At 40.1% G+C, this 18,953-nt stretch overlaps 4 protein-coding genes across 6 annotated transcripts in view; all 4 read right to left on the reverse strand.

Annotated features, from left to right (window-relative positions):
* The window catches only part of LOC116702879 (transcription factor MafG), a 14,844-nt gene extending 14,399 nt beyond the window's left edge, over positions 1-445 (reverse strand). Inside the window, exon 1 of the mRNA XM_032537393.1 lies at positions 280-445. The gene's annotated coding sequence lies outside the window, so the exon portion shown is untranslated. The remainder of the gene's footprint in view (positions 1-279) is intronic.
* A 158-nt stretch (positions 446-603) lies between these two features.
* On the reverse strand, positions 604-5,169 carry LOC116702877 (pyrroline-5-carboxylate reductase 1, mitochondrial). Of its 3 annotated transcripts, none has more exons than XM_032537389.1 (8): positions 5,012-5,169; positions 4,715-4,786; positions 4,524-4,594; positions 4,222-4,401; positions 2,434-2,655; positions 2,213-2,305; positions 1,624-1,787; positions 604-1,306 (listed from the first exon to the last, which is right to left on the reverse strand). In XM_032537389.1, the coding sequence occupies exons 2-8, from the start codon at positions 4,779-4,781 to the stop codon at positions 1,138-1,140; spliced, it is 966 nt and encodes a 321-aa protein (XP_032393280.1). In that variant the 5' UTR covers positions 4,782-4,786; positions 5,012-5,169; the 3' UTR covers positions 604-1,137. The 3 variants fall into 3 exon arrangements, with proteins under 3 accessions (XP_032393280.1, XP_032393281.1, XP_032393282.1); XM_032537390.1 differs by having other exon boundaries at positions 4,882-5,150; XM_032537391.1 differs by having other exon boundaries at positions 4,715-4,782; positions 5,008-5,126.
* Positions 5,170-5,884: 715 nt separating this feature from the next.
* LOC116702878 (myeloid-associated differentiation marker-like protein 2) lies at positions 5,885-8,643 on the reverse strand. The gene has a single exon (XM_032537392.1). It carries the CDS (start codon positions 7,798-7,800, stop codon positions 6,889-6,891), a length of 912 nt encoding a protein of 303 aa, XP_032393283.1. The 5' UTR covers positions 7,801-8,643; the 3' UTR covers positions 5,885-6,888.
* Positions 8,644-9,917: 1,274 nt separating this feature from the next.
* On the reverse strand, positions 9,918-18,944 carry LOC116702876 (palmitoleoyl-protein carboxylesterase notum1a). Its single transcript, XM_032537388.1, has 11 exons — positions 18,440-18,944; positions 15,494-15,546; positions 15,270-15,365; positions 14,868-14,928; positions 14,724-14,782; positions 14,525-14,627; positions 14,222-14,413; positions 14,005-14,102; positions 12,531-12,678; positions 12,386-12,433; positions 9,918-12,270 (listed from the first exon to the last, which is right to left on the reverse strand). The coding sequence occupies exons 1-11, from the start codon at positions 18,766-18,768 to the stop codon at positions 11,967-11,969; spliced, it is 1,491 nt and encodes a 496-aa protein (XP_032393279.1). The 5' UTR covers positions 18,769-18,944; the 3' UTR covers positions 9,918-11,966.
* Between the last annotated feature and the right edge of the window lie 9 nt (positions 18,945-18,953).

The following is an 18,953-nucleotide window of genomic DNA, read 5'->3' on the forward strand; positions in this document are numbered from 1 at the left end:
CCAACCGCTGTAAGTCCCCAACGGCCACACAAGCATTTCCGGTATAAACTTTCAAAATAAACCCAATACTTATGAAAACATGTGAGTTAACCGCTCAAGTGAGGCGGACACTCTTAGTTTGAAGACAACGTCTGGTATAAGTAGGGCTACCTTGACGAGGATAGATGCAAGAAGCGAGGTATGCTAACCCATTAAGCTAGCCGTGGCCAGCTTGTCAGTGAGGCGAAGGCATGCACACTCAGCATAACAACACCGACTCTGTTTGGTTTACAGACCCACCTGACTGAAAAATGACGCTCTCTGAAGTTGTTGCCGTCAAGGTCCTGTTCTCACACCGTCACGACGGTGGCCAAACATTAGAGGCAGTTCAATTTCAGTTTCACTCACAGAAGCGACAGCGCTTCCAAATGCCAGCTCGTGCTCTCCTTGTTGATTCCTTTCTCTTGTATTAAAGGCAGACGTCATCGTGTTTGGTCACGTGCCTTCATTCATGAAGGACCTTTTTCCTCACAAGAAAAAAAAACATTTAAACAAAAATATACTACCTTTTGTTACATTTTAGCTGCCAATAACTGTTAGGTGACTATAAAACTTCTGCTGGCATTTACTCAATCAATCAAGATTTATTTATATAGCACCTTTCAAATATAACAAAATGCAAGTGCTGGACAGTGATTTAAAAACTACTTTCTCCCTTGCCAATGCGTTTTAACACAAACATTCACAAAATGTTTTTTAAACATGTAAAAAAAAAAAAACATCCTCAGTTTCATTGCACCATATACCATTTAGCACATTCTGTTTAAGAGATTAACATTAATTTGAGCTTGCATTAAATACAGGTTGCACATAAGTGGCGATTGAGTGTCCATTCCACTCAATTGCATCGCTATTAAGTGAATCTAACTTATAAGCCATACCACAAATATTCAATTATTTTAGTCTAGCCTGCCAAAAGGAAAGGCACTTCATTACAAAAAGAAATATGGCTTGAACTGTTACAGCATTATCAAAAAATTGTTTATACCTCATTTTTAATCTAGAAAAGTAATGCACTAGGTTAATGTATGTTCTTCTGTCAGTAGTGGTTTATTCACAGCATATACTGCATATTTATTGTTCCACACATTAAAAGGATTACTTCTTCTTGGTCCTGGGGTTACTGCTGTTGAACATACTGATCCCATGAGATCTGACTCCAACACCATCGACAGTCACTCCTGGCTGCTGCAACACTTTGTCCAGAGTTGTCTTCTTTATGGCAGCTGGGGAGATTTTCTCTTGGTCCGCCAAAAACTGAAGTTCCCTTTTTATAGAAGGGCAGGGACACAAGAGAAATTTACAACACAGTATCAAACATACATATTTAGCACAACATATTATAGTAGCGTGGTAATAATCGTATTACTTGGTAACTAGTATCCTGAGAAGGACAAAAGTCTCGTTGTAACATTATTTGCATATAGCTCCATCTGCTGTCATGAGTTATAAACTTCAAAAGAAATATATCATTCTTTTGCCATTTGAATATGACAATTAACTTAAAAGCATTTCTTGTGTATCCCTATGACAGGAAATATGATTTGTTAGTTTGTTTGTCTCACACTGTTCTTGTCAACTTACCTAGTCCTAACACAGGAGGCCTCTACAGCATTGATGAGGAGACTGCGGAAGCCACCACTCTCCATGACATGCAGGGCGTGGATGGTGGCGCCCCCTGGTGAACACACATTGTCCTTGAGCTGCCCAGGGTGTTGGTCTGAGTCTAACAGCATTTTAGCAGCGCCCTTTAAAGAAACACAAAGTGAGATCCACATTAGACTAACACATCATTAATTAAGTCATAACAAACTAGTATCTTTTATCAATATACTGTATATTTCAGACTGTGTCTAGAAGATAGACTCAATATTCATACAGTCTATGGTCTAGAACCAACCAAATCAGACTGCAGCTGACAACTGGCAACTTTGCAGGATTCTATCCGGATTGGATTTATAGGTTTTTCAGGGACAGTGCACATGAAACTGTTTACATCGGAATTTAAATGTGAGTCAACACCACAAAATCTTAGTATACATAGCCTGAAAATCACAATTAATACCACCCAAAATCAATAGTAACACAACAAAAAGGAACCAAAAAACATCATAAAAAGAACATACATGTAACACAAATTAATAAAAAAAAAATAAAAAAAAAAAGGTAATACCAGCAGGGCTTGAGCTCCAAGGCGTATAGCCAATCTCCTGGGAAGGCCCATTTTCACTCCACCATCAGCAAGAGCATCTATAGCTGTAAACGCCTGCAAGGCCACAGTTATAATTGTTATGATGATTGAATGAAGGAAAACAATCACACAACTGACGTCTTACAGTTGCTACAGGTTAGGCAAAATTGTAAAACACACTTCGCATTATATAAATGACTCACATAAGCAGGACCACTGCCGCTAAGGCCAGTGACGGCATCAATCAGATCTTCTTCCACCTCAGTGCAGTATCCTACACTGGCCATCAGCTGCTCCAGAAGCTTTCCATCCTCCACTGCTGCATAGGTGCCTGTGGCGTACACAGTTGCCCCCTCGCGTACCACAACTGGAGTGTTTGTCATGCATCGCATTACCTTTGGATCAGTATGATACTGCTGCAGCTTCTGTAAGGGAATAGAGCAATGTACTGAATGAATTGTCCTGAAATTATAGATTAAAAAAAACGAGGGAGAGGATCATTTATAGTGTTTACTATTATATAAAACTCACAGGGATCAAAGTTTTTTGTCTTGTTAATAGAATAGATGAAATTGCATTTGCTTTAGTCTGCTACATAATATAAATTTGTTTTAAGACAACATATCTTGGACTTCATTCAATTAAAATGCATGGGTGTTTCAAGTTATAGCAGTCAACCAATGTCATGTTACAACATATGACTGTTCTGCCTAAGGGGCTGCAGTGTGTGAACGCAAAACAAAGTGAGAGCCTAATAAATAAAATAAACAAAGCCAAACTTCACAAGCATTAACCAACAGCTCGGGCTGAGATGTATATAAAACATGATTGATTATTAATATCATGTCATATTAAAACTTCCAAATAATCTGGGATTTTTATTATGACATTTAAATAATACATTTTCTTGGTCTTAAAAGGCAGCTTTAAAGTTAAAGCAACATTGTGTATTCATATTGTTTTGCGATTTCAAGCCCCTACAGATTCACAGTGTAATTCCCCGATACACTGCTGTCGTAAATAAAGATAGATCAAAAACTAGCGATTCAGCAAGAAGGCCAGCTCAGCGTCTGCCATGCAGCCTTTTATTATGCGACGCTCTCGCCAAACAACTAAATGCCAGTCTGAATTGTCCCACAGCAACTTGGTCACTCTCTCCTTTTCTCTGTTCTTAGTTCAAAACCAGTGATAGTGCCGTAAAGGGTTGCACACTTCCAGGAGTTTGTACCCACTCACCAAAAACAGTGCAAAACAGGCTTTTGGTGCGTGGAGTGAGAATGACAGAGGCAACATTCTTCCTATTACAAGTAGTAGCATCTAAATGAATTTGGAACTGTTATTTTAAGGTAAAAAAGTTTCGCAATGTTGCTTTAAGTGAACATTTTTCTGGAGTTATTTGACTTTTGCATTAGAGAAAACAAACCAATTTAGGTTAAATAATTTACATACACACAAGTTGTCTAATGTAATGAGTATTATTGAGCGTTAGAAAATTACATTACATATATACTTTCCTCTGATCACGTGACATATATACTTTTCTCTGAAACTATTTGCATCATCACAATACAAAACACGGTTACTGCTGTTGACATCTGGTTCCTGGGAACCACTGTCTTGTCCCTGTCTGGAGCACGGTGCGATGCTGGGAAAAGAACAGGCGCTCCTGGACTGTGAGAAACTGTCAACATTACTGCTTTATTGTGACTGTGTGATTTATCTCATTCTGCATTGTATTACAAGAGCTGCTGTATAAAGCTTTTTGGTCAGTCATTTTTCCTGTACTGATGCTGGGAGTACTGTAAAACTGATCTACTTGCAAGTGAACCAAACTTTATTTTAACTTCAGTGGTTCCTGTTCATTCTTGATAATGAAATTATTCGAACACTGAGTGAGAAAATTTGATTTTGCCAATATTATCCAGTTCTGCTATTTACAATCTGTGTTCAGTTCAGTTAGTGACATGTGAAGACAGATGGCTATGACTTGCCTTCTCTATAGAGCTGATGGTGACTCCTGCAGCACAGGACACAATAAGGTGACGATCTTCAATGTCTGGTCCAATCTCATCCAGTACAAAAGGGATGATGTGGGGCTTCACAGTCAGGAAGAGAACATCACTTTTGCTCACTGTCTCTTTGTTGCTGGTGGTGAAATTGACACCAATTTTCTGTACAAACGACATACCTTAGTTATTTGCTGGTGTACAGGAATTCATAACATGCAAATAAAGTACTGTTTAATAGGCCTACCTTGAAACCCCACTCATATTCTCCCTAATTGTCTACCTACCCGCAGTCCCTGTACTGTGGGGCGATCTGTGCCTGGGGAACTGGCTGTGATTCTGTGGGTGGCAATCACGCCTTAAAGGGGACAAAACGTCCAGATATCATTTCTGTGTCTGATTGCAATCAACATACATCAACAACGCAAGTCAAATCTAAATAATACAAACGCTACGGTGTGACTTAATAGCTACTCACCTGCAGCTATAAAGCCTCTTGCCAGAGCGTAGGCCACCTGGCCTGCTCCTATGAAACCCACACTCATTCTACCTGTGAGTGTACACAGAGTTAAAAACTTTAGCAGGGATTAATCCATTTTAAAGCAACACATGATTTCGACGACGGTGTGCAGTGAATCCTCTTACAGCTCGGGATGTTGTGCTGTAGTGGTAAACAAACTTTACTTCCTTATTAAACGAAGCGAACGACATTTCCGAACACACGGTGGCGGAAGCCATAAAGTAGCCTAAATGCACTCTCAGAGCAAAAACTTACGAATAAACTGAAGAGCCCTTATTAGCTGACCGACTGACAGAATCAGCAACCACTTAAACACCTGAAATTACTGCACTTTCGACGTGGCCCGGCTAACTCGCGTTGTAGCCCACTGTAGGCTACCTGTGGAGATACCTGACAAGCAAGAAAGCCAATGAGCTTGCATGTTTGGGGAAACACGTGCCCTGCGTTTGACCAATCGCAGCGGTGTTTGTAATAACTTTGAGGCGGGCTCTGTAAAGCCAAAAAGCTGTTGCATCAGGTTGTGCCGTGGGGAGAAACGTTGATGAGGAGGATGCCAGTACTGGTACTACTACTGTCAGAAACAGAGACTATTTCCTGGGAGACAGAAAATTCAGTTGACCCAGAAACCAACCTGTAGCCCAGTTAGCAGCCCAGGGTAAGTAATAGGCCTACATTTTGGGTTTGTATCGTCAGTGCTTCTATTAGGCAACTCGTTTAAATTTATATTCTTATTAAACGACATAAATAAACACGACGTCGTGTTTATTTATGTCAACCAAATACACCTAGAAGCAGAGCTGGGATAACAACATCGGCACAACTTCACCTACTTCCAAGGTGCATGGAAAAAAGGGGAAAATAAGTCTCATTATACATTCATGGCCCATGGTAAAACTTGCAACACTTACAGAACAACTTTATTGTAGACCAACGCAATTCGGGGTTTGGCCTTAACCATGGTCATAATAAAACACATTACAATAGAACATTTAAATCAAGTAGGTATAAAGCATACGCAATACACTTGACATTGATAAGAAAGCCTTTCCTTTTTTTTACTAACTTTGTGTATAGGCTAATCCTAGGAATCTGACAAAATGCCTTTCACAAAACTTTTCTAACACAACAACATGATTTATAAATGACTATCAAATACTGAAATATCAAGGTAATTTGATTTAATCAGGCTATGAATCAAATATACTTCAGCAATCAACTGACCAATTTTGATTTGAACATTTGCCAATATACAAATGAGATTTACGATGTCACTGTGTAAATCTTTCTTCTGAAAGTTGAGAGTGAAGGTTCACATATCAATTAAACCTAGCGTTACTTCATACAAAGCAAAGGGTAAAAAACTCAAAAAGACCAACAAAACATACTGTTAAATATTTTATTAAACACGGCACATATCTGAAATATAGCAAAAGAAGAGATCACTACATGATTGTGCTTATTCCAAATAAAATATTGTGATACTATAAAGTTTTGCATTTAAAAAAAATCATGTATCCAATACATTTAACATTCAATGGATGGCAGGAAATATATTTTTTTAATAATATTATTACATAGCCTATATAACAACAAGATGTGGGGGAAAAAAACATAAAATGGCATGAAAACCAAAACCAAGAGCTATGTTCAGTGCATACTGTGTAGACTTTATGCTGTTCATCTCTATGATATCTTCATCCATGTTAGTGTTTACATCCATTTTAATACATATACTAATACATCAATAAATTGCTTTTTTACTCTGACTGACACAACACTGTTTGGATATTCTAAACATTATCCCATACTCCCATAGGTCCATTCTGTAGGCCACCACCAAAGGAATCTGGAGCAGAAGGATGTCACCTGGCAGTCTTTTCCTGGTAGGTTATTGCAGAACTGGGGAAAGGCCTTTTAAGTTTGTAGAATAGGGTAATACTGTCTACAGGTGATGAAATACTGATATTAAAAAAAAATCTAATAAAGATACAACACCATGAATCTATGGATCCAAGGGAATGAGTCCTTCACAGAGACCTGACTGTGTAGAGCATTGTGGATGTGGCCTCAAAGATTCTTTATTTGTAAGTATTTGTCTTTTGATCTAAACAGTCTTTAGAGGGGTATGTGTTTCACACAGCAGAGCTGGAGACAAAGCGAATCCTCTGGGAGTAAACAAGGTCTACAAAATATAGGATCATGTTGACGTTGGTGAACACGGCCACCACGAGCTTACTGTCCCATGGGCATCTTCCTCGTGGGCAGTCCTCAGGACGAGTAGTGTTGCCATACTTTTTGTCAAAGCTGAAGATGGGCCAGATCAGTGCAGTACTGAGGTACAGAATCACAGCGAAGAAGGTGTAGACAACCACAAACCGGTCAAAGGGGAACCGCAGGGCAGAGGTCCTACCAGAAACTGTCAGTATGACCACTATCACAGTGATAGAGAAGCACAGGCTGTACACCACCACGCAGTACTGGGGGGCAATGTAGAGGGTGTACTCACTGTCATTGGCCAGGGCCCCAAAAATAATACAGGCCACAAAAGCCTGGACCACCTTGAGTAGACCAGACACAGTGGCCATGTAACCCACCACAGCTCCCGGCTTGGCCCGAGTTAGGAACACCTCAATACCGTAGGGAAAGCAGCAGACACTGGAGCAGACAGTGACAGCAATGCGGTACATTTGGACTTCACAGCCCTCATCAGGGCACTCTGTTTGGAGGAAGTAAACAGGGTAGACCACGGAGGCAGTGATGTACATGAGTGTTGCCAGCATGGCAAAGGCCACAGTGAAGTTATCCCAGGAAATGGGCATGCATGTGTGGAGCCGCGTGATGTCCAAGGTGAACACAATCAGTGTGACCGCAAAGCAGAAGCACCACACGAACATGCAGAAATGTCCATAGGAGGCGCTGTAGCCTGCGCTGTGGGACACAAGGGCCATTATGGTGCAACCGAGTAGCAGTTGGCACATTCGGGCTGCACCTAAAGGTGACAGCACAGCTTCTTTGTTGAGGTAGTGTCCTCCGTGAGAATCCATGGTGCGTGTTGTCTCCCTGCAGGAGCTGTTTTTTTGTTGAGATTATTGACGTCCTGTTCTCTGTCTTGGTGTCCTTGTGGCTGACTTTTTTCCGTCACAGACCTCACCCTCTCCTTGGTTGCCTTTTATAGATTTTCCTTAATTACAAATGTCTGTAATTCTTCCCTGAGCTTGCTTTGTAATTACGGCAGTGTGCTTACGATCAAGTTACATTTATACAGTTATGTAGAAGTTTGTACAGTATCTTATAATAGTAAACGGTATTTAATTAGACCTTTAAATAAGACATATTTGTAATTTTTAATTTGTTTCTGAAGTAATGTCTCTACTTGTCTGCACAAATCTATAAACAATGCATACAGAGTAGCATTTCTTTCAATCATATAACACTACAGTAGCAGTCCTTTTATAGTGTTTTATAGTACAGTATGTCCTCAGAAATCTTTGTTTTCGCTTGCTTACTTGAATTACCGAGTTATCCAGTGTATCAACAAGTTCAAAGTGGAGTTAGGTCCTCTAAAAGTCAAATCCAGAGATCAATCTTCCATCAAAAGCCCTGTGTGCAGAACAGGTGGACTAGTTTGTTGTCCTCTCAGTCAAGTTCCATTACACACTGACTTGGTCCTTGTAATTCCTTCACTGTAGGCCTTTAACTGCCCGTCAAAATGACTCAAAAAGATTGGCTCTGTCTCTTGCTCTCTGTCTTGCTGTTTCTGTCTCCTTTTGCCTTTTGGATTTGGTCTCCCACTTTTTTTTACTCACACAAGACACACACCCTTCCTCCTTTGTGTGTTACTGTGCACTCAGTGGATTGCAATGGGTGGTTGTTTAAATGAAATTTTGTGCCGAGCCAAGGGTTACAGGCCTTGCCAGCTCTATAAATAGGGGGTCTATATTCCACAGAGGGGTGGGAGGCTACATGTGGCAGGCAGCATGGGAGTCGTATTTCGAGGGTGCACCCAGAGAGGCTGAGTCAGAGCACCTTCAGTAAGAAACTGGCATTTATACATGGTATAATGACAGGGAGGGAGACTAAGACTCCCATTAGAGGCAGAAATTACATACAGGTCCAGAGGGATGATTATGCATGAGTGATTGCAGATTTGACTGATGCATGTTGGGAAGTGGAAATAAATGAGTAGTTACTTGAAATACTTTAACCTGTGTTATTAGTATGCTGTGATCTGAAGTCCGGTACATTTCAGCTAAATCTTTTTCACTAATTTGCTGTATGCGAGTATGATGGGATTCAGATTGGAAGAGAGAAGAAGACAATTTCCCTATGAGTATATTGACTCTGCCTTTTAAAAGGGGCTAGATAACAGAAAACAACTTTCTACCTATCCCGTGTCCTGCTTTTTATGGCCTGCCCAAACTACAAAATCCATTAGCATCCTATGTCATTGCCCCATCCTATGCCTGTGTTTCTATGGGTCTACGAGAAGCGAAATTCATTCATAATTCACTCAAAACACATTCTTGTCCAGGATTGCTTTGTGGAAAAGAAACCTTTTATGATATCATGGTCATGGAGAAGAAGGAGAGCTGATTGATCTGATGAAACATATACATTTCAGTGCTAAACTCTATTATAGTAAATTAAGTGTGGCATTTGGTCATTGGGTATGGATTCATTATCCAATAGATTTGAAATCATCATTGAACCAATTATCCAATGCCAATTGTACAACTCCTCTATGTGGACTGCTCTATTTGTTTTGCCTCATGTCTTTGTCCATTTTGACTCTGAGGAAGACACAGCAGGGAGGAAATGTCTTTTTTTCAAGTTCCCTTTTGCCCTCGGAACTTAATTATCTTTCAACATTATGTTTGGCACGTCGTCCATCTTTGTTCACCCAAAATGAAACCTACTGATCAACAAATGAATTGTTGATCTGTGTGTAATTATGGCTTTGGCTCAGTAAGTAGAGCAAGTCTTGTACTAATTGCAGGGCTCACTGCTCAATCTCTGGCTCCTCCGGACCACATGTCGAAATGTCCTTGGGCAAGAAAATGAACCCCAATTACCACCAATGTTTAGGCCAGTGCCTTACATCGACGTGTGAGTGTATGTGTCAATAGGTTATTGAAAGGCAAATTGTAAGGCACTGCAGTCCTTTAATCATAAAAACAGTGAGTGCACCAAATAAAAGACTGAATGCTGTATAAGGGTCACAAAACATGGACTAGCCAGTGAATATTAGATTTTTGATGTTAGAAGATCTATTATAGACTAAGACTTCTTATTTTAAGAATGAGATTATCAGTTCATCGTGTAATTTCCTATTAGTTATGGGTCATTTAAAAAAAAAAGACATTTCTACCTGTCACTTTACCCACTCTGAAATATTTTCCTGTTTTTGTATATAGTATAAGTATAAGGTGTTGAAAAACCTTTGACAGTTTGTGTACTCTAAGCCTCATATCTATTATCAGATATGTCAAAATGGTGACAAACTGTTAGGAGCCTGAGGGAACTGTTGACCTTACCTCCTGCTAAAGGTTTCTGTGAGGTGACTGTAAAATGGGATGATACCTATTTTGCTACCACTACTACTACTACTACTAATAACAATACTACTAATAATAATAATAATAACAAGACTGCACAGACATTTTTACTTTGTAGTATATGTAATATGTCTTTTCTTTTAGGTCTGATACAAAGACATGCAATCAACACAAAGAGAAAAACCGCTATGTATTTACAATTTACAAAGAATCACTTCTCTGTGAAAATAGCACTTATAAATATGATTTACATAACAAAATAAATATGTAAATTACCAATGTAGCTTGATTTTTTTTTTTTTCTGTTAAAAAATATGTTACAGAATAAAATTACAATTAGTAATACCTTTCCTTCTCTGGTATGATGCAAAATAGAGGTCCTTTAAAACATCCTTTTTAAAGACATCATTACATACAACATTGTCATTATATTAAAAAGTGATCTCTGTTATGAAATATAAGAAGGGAGTTACAATAGTGAACACCTAAAAGGACTTGTACAAATACTCCAAAAAATACACAATACAGGATATTTGTCTCCCTTTAAATGTTCATTGCATTGGTATGAGGAATGCAGGACTATTGACCTAATTTTGGGTTTTAACAGTCCTCTAGTGATGATGTGGCCTGTGAGAAAGAGGTATAGACTACATGTAATGGCACTGTGGTGTTTGTATAGCTACTGATAGACCGTCTAAGTGATTCAAGGTCCCCTTCAGTACCACAATCAGCACCAGCAAACAACTAAACCGGGCATTGTGGCACTGCTACTACTGCTGTAGTAATAGCACTGCTGACACAAACCACTAGATTTCAACACTATCAAGTATGAGTTACCTTTTCTCTAAACCCAGGATAATTACAACAATAACATGGAGTGTGGAGCATTGTCTGTCTTTTATTTTTTTTTTGGCTACTTTCATTAGCAAGGAATAACATCTGATATTTGCAGCTTTATTTTCAGTAGCCTAACTAATCCAACCTGGTTTTATACTACAAGCTGATTAGATAAGTATTGGTGACAGTTGTCTCTCTTTATCGTTCTTGCCATTATTTTAGAGATGAATACAACATTTTCTTTCTGATCCAGTGCCTTTCTCACTTGGTCATATATATGTCCATGTTTCTCCCTTAAAGTAAGTTTTTGTGTGATAAGAAACTATAAAACAGTTTAACCAAATGATACCCTTATATACTCTATAGTGACTACTTAACAAAGACAGCATCCTTACGTCATTGTAGTGTTTTCTTCTTTAACAATGACTCTATATAATTTATATGGAAGGATGAAAATAGTATACAAAACAAAACATCAATGAGCATCCTTAAAACTGGATTACATTTGTGATATTTTTTCTTTTAAAAAGCAAAAGATAATTTAAATGGAGAGTAGCAGAGAGTTTGTGCCTTGTCGTGGTGGTGTGTTGCCCCTGTCCTTCACCAGTTGTTAGGAAAGGGATTGTGGGACAAATCTAAGCCCCCTGTATTTGACTGAGGCTTAGACTAAAGTAAACAGGAGGCCAGAGGGGAGTTGACTATAGTTAGAATGGGTTGTAAAGGTGGAGTTGGAGGTATCAGGCATGGAAGACTGGTCAAAGAGACCAGCCAGCCGTGCTTGGGCTTAGCTTGTTGATACTGTGTGCATGTGTGTCCCTCTAGCTGCCGCTGCTAAGCATGCCCAGTAGCTTGCTGGGGTCCATGCCCTGCTGCTGGGCCATCTTCTGCACATCAAAGCCCATGTGCATGAGGAACTGAATGACGTTCATCTCTTGTCCTGTGAACTGGTCTCGGATTGTGGGGCAGGTGGGGTTGCAGTGTGGCCAAGGGCAGCTGTCAATCAGATGTACGGGACAGCCTTTGGGTGGAGCCTTGTTGTTCCTGTTGTCGTTGAGGCTGCGGTCCCAGCAGTGCAGAGCTCGTGGCAAGGAGGTGCCTTTAACCTGCACGTCAATCCAGTAACTACAACACAAGAGGGCGCTGTCAGATCACAGGTAGAAAGTCTTAAACACACAATTTAGTGTCCACTGATAATGATACACTGGAAACAGGGCTTTAAAAAATAAATCATACTCACTTTCTGGTGATAACTTCATGTGATAGGCAAGCTGGAGCAAACATAGCCCTGAAAATAGAAATTAAAAAACCCACATAAACAAATTTGAATCCATGCAATAATTCTATGTAAATTAACTTCCTAAATTGCAGAGACAGTGCCTTACGGGACATCTTTAAGTGTATTCCTCAGCTCAATGCCCAGGTTTTGGATGTAGCGCCACTGGCCTTCCTGCACAGGCTGGCCTGTTAGCTGGATGTTGTCCACTGTCAACTGGGCCTCATCAAACAGCCACTGGACAACAAACACAGGGCCTAGGTAAAACGAAACAAAAAGATTAATAGAGTGCATATACACTACCGTTCAAAAGTTTAATGTTTTCCATTAAAACTCCCACTTTTATTCATCAAATGAGTTGCACAATGAATAGAAAATATAGTCAAGACATTGAAGAGGTTAGAAATAATGATTTTTATTTGAAATAATAATTTTGCCCTTCAAACTTTGCTTTCGTCAAAGAATCCTCCATTTGCAGCAATTACAGCATTGCAGACCATTGGCACTCTAGCCGTCAATTTGTTGAGGTTATCTGAAGAAATTTCCTCCCATACTTCTTGAAGTTAGATAGGCTTGATGGGAACTTCTTACGTGTCATATGGTCAAGCTGCTCACACAACAGCTCAACAGGGTTGAGATCTGGTGATTGTGCTGGCCACTCCACTACAGACAGAATACCAGCTGACTGCTTCTTCCCTAAATAGTTCTTGCATAGTTTGGAGGTGTGCTTTGGGTCATTGTCCTGTTGTAGGAGGAAGTTGGCTCCAATCAAGCGTTGTCCACAAGGAATGGCATGCCGTTGCAAAAGGGAGTGATAGCCTTCCTTATTTAAAATCCCTTTTACCTTGTACAAATCTCCCACTTTACCGGCACTAAAGCAGCCCCAGACCATCACATTACCTCCACCATGCTTGACAGATGGCGTCAGGCATTCGTCCAGCATCTTTTCACTTATTCTGCTAACAAATGTTCTTCTGTGTGATCCAAACACGTCAAACTTAGATTTTTCTCTCCATAACACTTTTTTCCAATCTTCCTCTGTCAAAAGTCTGTTCTTTTCCCCATCTTAATCTATTCCTTTTATTGGCCAGTCTCTGATATGTTTTTTTCTTTGCCACTCTGCCTAGAAGGCCAGCATCCCAGAGTCGCCTCTTCACTGTGGACATTGAGACTGTCGTTTTGCGGGTTTTAAGCTGTGCTAACGTAATTGAACATGGGTTTTCTAATCATCAATTATCCTTTTAACACAATTAGCTAACACAATGTACCATTAAAACATAGGAGTGATGGTTGCTGGACATGGGCCTCTGTACACCTATGTAGATATTCCATTAAAAATCAGCCGTTTTCAGCTAGATTAGTCATTTAAAATATTAACAATATCTAGACAGTATTTCTGATTAGTTCAATGTTATCTTCATTCAAATTAATGTTATCTTCATTTTTTTTCAAAAATAAGAACCTTTCTAAGTGACCCCAAACTTTTTAAACGGTAGTCTGTATATATAGTATCTATCTACTCATGTGCCACACAGGTATTTTGGGCTTGCATGTACAGTAAGTGCATTTGACCCCAAACTCACTTTTTATTGATGGGAAGACTCTATATCCAAAGAAACAGTTCCACTCTTCTCCTTCATGGGTTTGCCTGCACCTCTCTGGTACCACTCCTCCCCAGTACCTGATGGGGCAGATGAAAAGAACAGATGGGACACAAGCAACCTGATGAACTTATCAATGTACTAAAATAAGTCTTGCAAAATATTGTCCCTTCATGATAATATCCACTGCCTCCCTTACTTGATGCCTCTCTTGATGGTCTCAGTGGGGGCACAACTGACAGCATCCACACAGTCCGTGCAGTGGTACTGCTTGTTGTCCAGAAACCAGCCGGAATCAGACAGGCCTCGCACTTGTATCCCAGTGTGGCCCAGTCCCTCCAGCAACTCCGCCACATGGTCCACATTTAGAAGGACCCCGGTACCACCCGCACTGCACAAATAAATATAGCATATTCTTATTAATACCTATACAGGAATGTGAATGAAATGTTGAGGATTTTGAATTTGAAATCACAAGCAAAATCTTCACACATGACCATACCTGCTTCCTGCTAAAAGGAGGACTTTTGCGTTGTCCAGACCTTTGGTCAGCAGGTCCTTCACAACCTCCTGAATAATCAATGAGCCCATGAAGGCATATCCACCTACACACAACACAAACGGAGTAACACTGTAGAATACCACTTTTCTTAAAGAGGGTTACATATTATGCTTGTTTTGATGCTTCAGTAATGTCTTACTCTGCTCTGTTTTGGCTGTAGCGCCGCTCCACACATCGCTGGAGCAGTACGGGAGGAACCTGCGCAACCCACATCAAGTTAAAGTTGCTAGCCATAATTAAAAATTGAACTTCAATAAACACAAACAAATGTGAGTCAACTTACACCATGTTAGCATTCCACCAGTGAGGGTTTTCCTCAGGCAGCGGAGACAGGATCCCCGTGCCTGCAGAGACAGATCAACATGTATCATTAGCCATTCTGGCACTCCTAGAGACATCCTCTTCTTCCTCATCATCATTACCACATGGATTACAGTTATTACTCTGCAATGAGAGAGGAAGGCATCTCTTTTCCTACATTAGCGGGCGCCAGGTAGCCCTACACCGCAGCTACATTATGACGGGGTGACAGATGCATCTAATCCTTTTAATTACCGAGGCATTACAGTGGGATCTGGCTACTTTTTTCACCCTGTTAGGGGTCAGGATTTGCTACAGGCCACAAGTGAAGTAACAGTGGTGCTTATGAGAGCGTAATGAATAATACAGACTAGCTGAGGCTGACCTGTTTTAGTTTGGGGCCACTTGGATGAGCTCATCAATCTCCTCATGGTTTCGTATCTGCTGTCACAGTTCTCCTTGTTGAAACAGTACCAGCCGCCTGGACATAGAGACACAAAAAAGCAAAACATGGAGAATTTATCACACACATTGTGTACAATTATTCATCATTCTCAATGTGGGCATGAATGGAAAAAACATAATGAAATGTGTTGAATTAATACTGACCCTCTAAGAATATCAACCACCGTCTGCTGCCCCGAGATTCTTTCAGGTAGTACCTACAAGAGAACAAAGAATATCAAATCAACTTAGCAGACGTGTCAATAACGCTTGTACCATACCGTATGTGAACATGATTTTGTATTCCTCACGATTTTTTTTACACCGCCTGCATAACAATACATCTAAACAACATATAGATACAACCTCATTCCACAGTTGTGATAGGGTGCTCTTTCTTCAGAAGGATGAGATAAACACGGAAAAGTAATACCCTCACTGTTTCTACCATCAGTGATGTTATCCAAGCTTGAAATATAAACACATACAACATCATCACTTTAATCCAAACAGGGCTGTTCTGTCACTTTGTTGATTGCTATCTCTGAAAGGTGACAAGACAATAGAAAAAATGAAATTCCACCAACATAAGTACACAGGAGAGAACAATAAGGTTGTGTATAGTTTGAACTTAGAAAACTGACATAGTGAGATAAACCGTCCCCTATCCTGTTTGGACTGTAGATGCCAGGTGATATTGTTCCTCATGTGTAATGCAGAAAGAATAGGTAATGTACCATCATAGTCTCATCACGCTGAGCTCATCATTCGCCAACACACACGACATGGATAAATTGTAGGCTACGGCCCAAAGGAATGATGAAGAGAACATTTGACCTGTGTTGATGTCTACACACAGTATGTCTTTTATATATAGGACCCATATATGCCAAAATAAATGCCCCCGTAAATGCACCCTGGGTAAGATGAAGTGAATTTTTGTGCCAGGCTAAGATTTTAAAAAGAATGCATGCTAGAATATAAGAAGTGTGCTGTATGTTGTCAGCCCAGGAGAGGGCAATGCTATCATGATTCTCCCATGCTGCTGGATGTCCTCATGTCAGATGCATCAATAACTTTTATTTTTCTTTATTTTTTTATCACCAAACTTTCTGATTTGTTGAGTAGATTTAGCCACCTAATTAATAAGAAGCTCAAGAATATTTATATATATATTTTTTTATTTTTTTCAATCAGTATCCACCTGACTTACCAATGACAAAACTCAAAGGATTGCCAAAAACACTTCAGTGACTTTAAAGAAAACAAACTTGGCCGTAGCTCTTAGCCTTTGGCTTAGACTCTGAATCATACTTTGGCTGCAGTTAATGTCTTGTACTATTATTGTAAGCCACAGTCAATGATGTAGACTGAGGACAGGGCATTCTACCTCCAAACAACAAAGTAAAGGCGGGCTTGGCATGCTGAACGAGTCAAGAGGGAAAGGCACTGCATCAACCCACTCACTCGAACAAGTGCAACTCACACAGTTCTACCTTCTTGTCTAGTGAATGGTTTTACTCATCTGTGTTTATCTGTAACTGTACCCTTTTATATAGCTGATGGATTAGCATCTCAACTAAGAAGAGCCACAGTAGTGAATGAAATGACCATCTGCCAGTAACTGTCCCCTGCATCTCTAAAGAGCTGAGAGCTTTACCGTGCTAACAGTCAGCTCTCTCCATCAGGCACTTTGGGGGTTTACAGGAATTAGACAGCATAAATCCATAAAGAGACATAGAAAAACCCATTTCTGTCACTGAACTGGTCCCAGATCTTATACACGGACAATCTTTACAGCCTCTGGATATGGAACGGACAGCATAATCAGTAAAGCATTTATATAATACTGACAAATAATAATGACTACATAACAAGATAATGATTCAACTTTGCTTTTCCATATTTTTGCTATGTTACGAGTAAATTAGGGGCATGAAACCTTAATAGGAAGTTTGCATGACATTTATTTGATATTTGTGATGCAGTACGTACGTGTTTGAGACAAGTGAAATCCACGTTCCTTGGGCTGTGGCTTTTAAAGACAATTATGTTGTAAACCCATGTATAATATGAAAAGTTTACAACTTTCACAACTTCTATATACGCATGCCATCACTCAATTATCAGTATTATATGTACAAGAATCAGTTTAACCTGCAGTGCTCAAGTTGACTCCCTACAAATGGAACATTAAAGAGAGTCTGTATGACCGGGCATTGTTTGTGTATTATAAAATATAAGAGTCAGGGGATCTGTCTGATATAAAAATGCTTTTAGTGGCTTGGCTTATCCTGCTTTAGTAGAGAAACAATGGAGGCTGTCTTACTGACAGATGGATTTTCTGCTTATTAACATTCTCAACAGTTGATATCATGGCAAACAAATGTAGTAGTGATCCATTGTTTACCTCATTGACCATTGACTGACAAGAAGTTTACTAAAAACTACTGTGAGCCAGTAACAGCAAATTGTACACATTTACAGTTCCAGTAGCCACGTAGAAAACACATAGGGCCTACTGTTAAACGCCTGTAAAATCATTATTCCGCTGTGTGCTCACTGGGTGCCATCATCAGAGAGAGACAGGCAGAAAGAAGGATGGGCGGGGGTCTGAAAACTTAAATCTAAACTTTCTGCAGAGCAAATGCTGCATTCTAATTTGAAGCAAAGGAAATGAAGCATAGGCCATGTGGCTATCCGCAAATTTCACGCTTCGCTGACGCAAAGCAGCTGTTTATCTTATTCTGTCCTAGTACATAGCTCTCTTTTGGAAGATTTATTTTTTCATTTACATTTTTTCATTTAAATACATTTTTTATTTATTTTTTAGCATTTAAATTTATTAGGAATCGAAAACAAATTTGAACAATTGCAATAAACCAGCACGACTAAGGAGACTGAGAGGAACAGTTTTGCCCTGAGGCCAGATAAACGTGGGTTACTTGGGTAGCAGGATGACCAGCAGGACTGGCTGTGTCCTGCTGAAGCAAGTAACAATTCCGACTAGCTCCAGGGTGCACAGCTGACCCTGCTCTGACCTGCCGTTGATCCAATCACATGGGAATCGTGATTTATCACCCTGCGTGTGTATTCTAAGTTGGTACTTACCCCGCAGGACTTCCATCGTTGCAGGTGACTGATGTATTCTCCAAAAAGTTCAGCTTCATGTCGTGGTCGAGCCTCTGCGCCGAGCACGGGTACAGGGACTGCGCAAGGTTCTTCACTTGTGTCATGAAGTTATCCATGTTCTCCTCCACGGCAGTGAAATCCAGAGGGAAGCTCTCCGTGGTGTCACCCCGATCCGCCCGGTACGTGGGAGGAGGTGATGAGCGTCGTGGTTGTGGGTTGCGGCCACCCCGGAACCTCCGTGCGCAAAGAGCTCCGGACTGCATCAGGACCAGCACCAACACTGAAGAAACCATTCTGATAGCTGTCATTTTATCCCGGTCTTAAATGTCCTTGGATGAAAATGCAAAGGTTCGTCAGGGAAACACAAACTTTTACTGATGGAGCTAATGCAAGAAACGACAATTACGCACGGTTTAAACAACGCAACAACTCTTGGCACACTCTCCCAGAAACGCTTAAATTTAATGTTTATTATATTTAAATTATTTTTAGA

Source organism: Etheostoma spectabile, chromosome 15, assembly GCF_008692095.1.
Source record: "Etheostoma spectabile isolate EspeVRDwgs_2016 chromosome 15, UIUC_Espe_1.0, whole genome shotgun sequence".
NCBI lineage: Eukaryota > Metazoa > Chordata > Actinopteri > Perciformes > Percidae > Etheostoma > Etheostoma spectabile.

What these genes read in the sequence shown, in the direction of transcription:
- LOC116702878 (XM_032537392.1), bottom strand. Translation starts at nt 7,800, where the DNA reads ATGGATTCTCACGGAGGACACTACCTCAACAAAGAAGCTGTGCTGTCA.
- LOC116702876 (XM_032537388.1), bottom strand. Translation starts at nt 18,768, where the DNA reads ATGACAGCTATCAGAATGGTTTCTTCAGTGTTGGTGCTGGTCCTGATG. An exon ending in AACGATGGAAGTCCTGCGGG is followed by an intron (nt 15,547 to 18,439) that starts GTAAGTACCAAC and finishes GTTCTCTTGTAG; the next exon opens with GTACTACCTGAAAGAATCTC. An exon ending in ACCATCAAGAGAGGCATCAA is followed by an intron (nt 14,103 to 14,221) that starts GTAAGGGAGGCA and finishes CTGCCCCATCAG; the next exon opens with GTACTGGGGAGGAGTGGTAC.
- LOC116702877 (XM_032537389.1), bottom strand. Translation starts at nt 4,781, where the DNA reads ATGAGTGTGGGTTTCATAGGAGCAGGCCAGGTGGCCTACGCTCTGGCA. An exon ending in CCACAGTACAGGGACTGCGG is followed by an intron (nt 4,402 to 4,523) that starts GTAGGTAGACAA and finishes TCGTTTGTACAG; the next exon opens with AAAATTGGTGTCAATTTCAC. An exon ending in CCATCAGCTCTATAGAGAAG is followed by an intron (nt 2,656 to 4,221) that starts GCAAGTCATAGC and finishes ATTCCCTTACAG; the next exon opens with AAGCTGCAGCAGTATCATAC.